Raw genomic sequence first — 7,049 nt, 5'->3', positions numbered from 1 at the left:
ATGTTTCATGCCATCACGTATGAATTGCTATTATTCTAATTGGCCATAACATAATTTTGACACCTGCTGACTGAATTTAAAGATACTTCCAAATGTTAACACTTTGATTTTTGTAAGAGCACACACATATACCTGTAAAAAAAATTCTATAGCAATTATGATAGAGTGAGATGGCTATAATAGCAAATAGTCCAAAACAGATTTGCTTTTTACTAACACTCTAAGTTCATTTGGGGTCTGCTGGGAGAGGTGTCTTGTCGTGCACCATCACGTTATTCTTTATGATTCAGCCACTAATAGGAGCTTTTCCTGGAAAGGATATACTTTCTTCTTGATCACATTTCATTTGCCAGAACTAGTTATAAGGTAAAGTCTAACTTCAGAGGAAAGGAGGGCTATAATCTTCAAAGAATAAAGGAGAAGATATTTATGAAAAGCCACATGATATATTGCAAGATTTGTAAGTGTTATCATTTCCACTTTCAAACACTTTCTGTAAGTTTTATTTGGGCCCTAACATAAACCACGAAATCAGTCGTTCCAGGAGAATATTCTCTTTTTCCATCTGGCTAGGGCATCTTTGATTTCCTTGTTCCTCAGGCTGTAGATCAGTGGATTTAACATGGGGATCACCACTGTGTACACAACAGAGGCCAGCTTGTTTTGGTTCCGAGAATCATTAGAACTAGAGCACAAATAGACAAAGGTGCCTGAGCCAAAGAAGAGGGTCACTGCTGTCAGATGAGAAGCACAGGTGTTGAAGGCTTTGGACCTACCTTCTGCTGAAGTGATCTTCAGAATGGTACCAATGATATAACCGTAAGATATCATGATAACCAGGACAGACAGGAGTCCAAAGATCACTGTGAGCACAGAGGTTATAACTTGTAAGAAGAAGGTGTCAGTGCAGGATAGTATCATCAGTTGTGGCAGGTCACAGAAGAAATGGTTGATGACATTGGGGCCACAGAAATGGAGCTGAAGTAAGCTGCATAGTTGGATAAATGAGCCAAAGAATCCAGTTATGCAAGATCCTACCACCATCTGCACACAGAGGGTGGGAGACATGACCACAGTGTAGAGCAGAGGATTGCAAATGGCAACATAGCGGTCATAAGCCATGACCGCCAGGAGACAGCACTCAATCAGAGCCAGGCTGGAGAAGAAGAAGTATTGCATGATGCACCCCATAAGAGAGATAAATTTCTGCTTCTTGAAGAAGTCTGAGAGCATCTTGGGAGCTGTGGAGGAAACATAGCAAAAATCTAAGAAGGCAAGTTTACTGATGAAGAAGTACATTGGTGTGTGCAGGAAAGCATCCGTCTTGATCAGGGTAAAGAGGCCCAAATTCCCAGACACTGTAATGAGATAAATGCCTAGGAATATTGAAAAGAGGATGGCTGTAAGCCTTGGAAATTCAAAGAATCCTAAGAGGATAAACCTGGTAACTGTAGTGTTGTTTATTCCTTCAGCCATTGCCATAGTGTTTCTGATATCTGAAGGGGGAAAAAAAGAAATCTCTATTATTCTAGTATCCATAGGTTATTAACATACAATGGACAGTGTTACCCTGATATTCGGCCTCTACCTTAAATTACTGTCCAGTTGCATAAGGTTAAAAAAAAAGAAACTGCCAATCTACATCTGTATTTTTTAGAAATATTTTTATTGAAATATAAATTACTAACAGCAACAGATGAATGGATAAAGAAATTGTGGAATATATACTCAATAGGATACAACACAGCTGTTACAAAAAGATGAAATCGCATCTTCTGGGGCAAAATGGATGAGCTTCAAGGTGATTATACTAATTGAAATAAGTCAGAAAGTGAGAGATAGATATTGGATGGTATCACTCTTCCATGGAATGTAAATAACTAAAAATATACACAGGTAAAATACAATAGGAACAAATCTGCAACTTAGTAAAATAATTTACTGGTTAACAAAGGCAACAGGGATATATAGGAAGAGATGGGGGGAGGAGATGGGGTATTGGCATGGGTGGTTTGGTGGAAGGTAACTGGAACAGGTGCACATATGGGGAAGCAAAACTGAAAACCCAAATTTAAAATAAATGACTACAAAAAGATGTACTATAGTTTTGTCATTGAAATTGTTTGGTTTCATGTCTTTCCATCTTCCACCACAAAGGCAGCTACAAACCATCACATTAGCCAAAAGAACCCACCTAATAGCAGAGGAAATGCCGCAGTGAGTGCATGTACATGGACTTCACTGATGCCCTCCATATCATATCATCCCAAAGCAGTTTGACTTACAGAGTGATGGAATAAACTATTGAAGAGATAACAAAAATGCCTAGCCTAAGATGACATGATGCGTGGAAGGATGTCCTCCAGACGCCATCATGTAGTCATTAAATCAACAACCGTTCTATGGTGCCTGATCCTATCTAGGTAGATGACACGGAACTGTGGTTCAAGAGATGGAAGTGGAAGTAGGCTTCCTTACAACCACATCCTCTTGGGTGAGCCATTTCGAGATTTTGTTTTTCCAATTCCCATGTTTCTAGCCTCTGTGGGTTTAGAGGGCCAGATTCCTTGTAGAATGATTCCACCCAGAACAGAGTGAGAACCCCAGTAAAGCTGACACAACATCAGCTGCTTTGGTGACCAACTCCTTTACCTAGTTCTTCCCTCATTCCCTCTGAAGTGTTGATAAAATCAAGAAAGAACAAGTTTTGTACCACTGGGGAATCTCGAGATACTCCCGTGTCCTCTTTTCACTATCAATGGGCAAGCACAATGCCATCGAGGTAGGACAATTTGGAGCTCTAAATCTCCAGTGTTCCCGTAGGATCTGCGAAGGTCTTTGTCTCACACGTGAACTCCTCCCTTGGCCTCTTTGGGCTTGCCTCTCCTTTTGAGTGTTGATCATGTAGACATTCCCCAATAAACTTCCTGCAGGAAAATCTTAAGCTCGCAGCTTGTTTGCTTCCCAGGGATCTCAACCTAAGACATCACTTAAAAACAAGAAAATGGAGGGAGTAGGTGCAATTGTATGGGGAATATAACCAAAACAAAAATGCATACATTGTGCAAAGATGAAAAAAAGATGTTAAGAATTATATAAAATAAAATATTTAAAATAATAAATAAATAAATAAATCTTAAAAAAAAAAAACAAGAAAATAGTATCTACTTGACAACACAGTAATTCCCCATGTCACCGGTATCCCACTTCTGAATCTCCATTCTTAAAGAAATGATAGATATGATAAATATAAAATAGACATATAATGGAATATAAATAACCAAAAATATACACAGGTAAAATACAATAGGAACAAATCTGCAACTTAGTAAAATAATTTACTGGTTAACAAAGGGAACAGGGATATATAGGAAGGGATGGGGGTGAGGAGGTGGGGTATTGGCATGGGTGGTTTGGTGGAAGGTGACTGGAACAGGTGCACATATGCAGAAGCAAAACTGAAAACTGTATATATAGTGTAATATACACTGTAAACATTTATGAACTTTCCCATAACAATATTATATTAGCCTCAAATTTGAAACAACTTGAGTACACTTGAAGGTGGAATGGATAAGTAAATTGTGATCTGATCACACGCAAATCGTGGTTTATGTGACATCAAAATGAAAACAATCTACAGTTGCAAGATTAGGGCCTCCCTGGTGGTGCAGCAGTTGAGTGCTGGGTTGCGAAGCTGCCCGCAGCCTCTGAAGCCCCGGTTTGATCCCCGGCTGCTCCCCGGCCACCGGAGGAGGGTCCCACATGGCGTACAGACCTCCTTCTGCCTGCTCTGCTCCCTGCTCTGGCTCTGGTGAATTCTCTCACCCTCCCGCGCTTCTGACTTACCCAGTGCTTGTATAAATAAAATAAATCTTTAAAAAATAAATAAATAAATAAAGTTGCAAGATTACATGAACAAAATCTACAAATAGAATATTAACTAAAAGAGGCAAGTTACATAACAATACTTCATTATGACATCAAAAATAAAGACAAGAACCAGCAAAGCTAAACAACATTGTTCAGTGAAATATACATGAGCAGTAGAATTATGAAGTGAAAACAATGGAATTGTTATATCTGGTGGGAGGTCACAAGTTTTTTGTGATTCACAAAGATACTGATGGGGTGAGTGTAATGCCATATTTTTCCTGATGTCAGTTGTGGCTACATGAGAATTCTTAGAATAAAAAGGGAAAATTTTAAATAGCTTAAGTCATGTAACTTCCCCTTGTTTAAAAGTGTGTTTTGAAACCAAAACTCTCAACAGAATGGCAGCAAGTAGATAATTCATTCCAGAATGGACCCATCATCTCTCCTGATGCTATGAACACCTCCAACAGCACACGCCCTGGAGGACAGGACATTGATTTCCTGTGGGAACCAACATTCTCTGTCAGAGCCTAGGAAAAAGGAAACCCTCCAACCCTAAACTAATGGGACACTGTCGGGTTGTCTAATTGCTGGATAAATAATATCTCATTCCTGATCCCAAGTGGGAATTTTCAGATGTCACTTTGTCCATCTTCTTGTCTTTAAGTAGAATTAAATTAGCACTATCCAAGATTTGTCTGGAAAAATATATACATTAGTTCTGTCTAAGATCAAATATTACCTAAAATGTTGGTTTTTACTAATTATAGAAAATAGTGTAAGGGGTAAGATATAAGAAGGGCCAAATACCAGTTACTGGTAAGTTGCCTCCTACAGTGAGAATCATATTTATCAATTTCCAGTGGCCACAAAATGACAAGAGAAATCTACTACCAATATTTCAAAAGTTAGTGGAAACATGTACATTTTATTTTAAATTATACCACACCAGAGATTTTGAACCAACAAAGTCCTATGCTTTGAAGAAGAATGTAGCAATTTACTGTAGTTTCTCTGTTTCACACTAAGTGGATGTGTGAAAAAATGTGTATGATATGTGTATGATAAAAATGGAGAAATTCAGGATTAGGAGGGAGGTTAAATGCCAGCACTTGTCCATGGTATGACTTTTGGTTAAAGTCCTTTAAAATAAAAAAGCTTCATTTTCATCGTGTATAAACTGGTAATTACACGTTGGCTGTTGTGAGAGTTTAATTAAGCTATGGAACAGTTACTGCTTTCCCATAGCAGGCTCTGATAGCTGTTATTAGAATAAGTGTTTATTACTTTACTATTACTATTATTATTGCTACTACTTAAAGGCAGTTTTGTAGGTAAATCTCTCAAATCTGAGGTTAATAAAAACAAAAACAGGGGAGATCATTTGGTAATGTGGGATTAGGAATTGATGGCACAGCATGGCTTCTGGAAAGACACCTTTCATCCCCACATCACAACTAGCTAATATTTAACATTCTATACATGCCATTGACTTTTGGCTGAAGGATCCTGGTTATGTTAAAATACAGCTAAGCTTGTATTGGAGAAATGAAGGTACTATGAGGAAACCAAGAATAACAGGTATTTGAGAAGGGAAGGTGATTAGATGAGGATGGAAAGGGGGAACAAAACATTATTACTTGGAGCCCACTGTTAAGATAGGAAGGAAGTGTAGTGAGAAGAAGAGAGAAAACTGCAGAACAGAGTAAGGCAAGTTGTGATGGTAAATTCTGAAGGCACTGAAGACAACTTTTTCTAGGATATTGCTTACCCAGAAATTCATCACAAATCTGGGTAAAATCTGGGGTGCTCCCTATGTTTATAGCAGCTCTATTTACAATAGCTAAGCTATGGAAGCAACCCAAATGCCCAAAAATAGATGACAAGATCAAGAAGATGTGGTACAGGTACACCATGGAATATTACTCAGCAATCAAAAAAGATAAACACATGCAGTTTCCAGCAACATGGATGGAGCTAGAAGGGATCATGCTCAGTGAAATAAGTCAGAAAGAAAAAGAAAAATACTGGATGATCTCACTCATAGCAGGAATTTAGAAAACCTAAATAAGGGACCAGGAAAAAGAATAATCAATACAAAGTAAAAATCAAAATCAACAAGCAACTATAAACCAGAGACACACTACGGGGTGGGGGTTGGGGTGGGAGGAGGGAGGGGTGGAGAAAGGAAGGACTAGAGTCAAAATAAGCGGGGGTGCAATTGTATGGGGAATATAATCAAAATGAAAATGCATACATTGTGCAAAGATGAAAAAAGATGTAAGAATTATATAAAATAAAATATTTAAATAAAAAATAAATTAAAAATTAAAAATAAATATAATAATCATAAGATGGACCAAAATAGTGATAAAGTATTGTATGAGTTATTTTATAAAATGCATTTAGAATAGTTACCTCATCAATAACTATGGTAATTTATTGAATCTCTACTGGGAACTGAGTACTGAATATGAAAATCTAACAATTGCTGCTTTCAAAATTGCAGACAAACTCCCAGTGGCACTTAAAGTATTTTAATCTAAAATGACATATACATGTGCTGTCTCATAAGCTAACGATTTTAAAACAACAATTATTTCAAACATTAAATGAATTTGAATTTTAAATAACAAGGAAACTAAGATTTTTAAAATCAAAATCATAGATTTTTTTTAATTTAGTGAATATTTCATTATATCCAAAATTATGGAGTTTGGTTGTAATGAAAAGGTCAACTCACTACTCAGTCCATTAGACAGGTAGGAGGAGGAACCAAAGGGAAAGAAAACAGAGTCCTAAACAAATGCCTGTCCTTGCTGCAGAGTCACTCAGGTCTCTCTTTGTGGTGCTGAAATCTACTGACTTAAGCTTATTAGGTTGCTTAACCTCCACTTGCCTCTTGCCAAGAACGAGAACCTCGGAGAGATAAGAAGAGAGAAGTATCTCTCCACACTAGCTGTGAGTTGTAGAATACTATTGCTAATAATAGTGTATGTGAGCACCTGGATCAGGGGGGTTAAATCAAGGACATGGCACATTCCTGCTTTGGGTGGAAGAAATCATGATGGTGTTACTGAGTCCAAGTATAATGTAAACTGCTGAAAAGCAATAATTAAACTTCCACCTTTAACTTTGAATTATTTAAAATGCCACCCCCCTAAAAAAATAAA

At 37.5% G+C, this 7,049-nt stretch overlaps 1 protein-coding gene across 1 annotated transcript; it reads right to left on the bottom strand.

Moving 5' to 3' along the window:
• Nucleotides 1–531: 531 nt before the first annotated feature.
• LOC119254191 (olfactory receptor 1440-like) lies at nt 532–1,482 on the bottom strand. The gene has a single exon (XM_037521313.1). It carries the CDS (start codon nt 1,480–1,482, stop codon nt 532–534), a length of 951 nt encoding a protein of 316 aa, XP_037377210.1.
• Between the last annotated feature and the right edge of the window lie 5,567 nt (nt 1,483–7,049).

This window comes from Talpa occidentalis, unplaced genomic scaffold, assembly GCF_014898055.3.
Source record: "Talpa occidentalis isolate TD23 unplaced genomic scaffold, MPIMG_talOcc4v2.1 talOcc4.3, whole genome shotgun sequence".
In the NCBI taxonomy this organism is placed as follows: Eukaryota; Metazoa; Chordata; class Mammalia; order Eulipotyphla; family Talpidae; genus Talpa; species Talpa occidentalis.
This window is presented reverse-complemented; position numbering and strand designations above follow the sequence as displayed.

Coding starts and splice junctions, on each gene's coding strand:
- LOC119254191 (XM_037521313.1), bottom strand. CDS start 1,482: ATGGCAATGGCTGAAGGAATAAACAACACTACAGTTACCAGGTTTATC.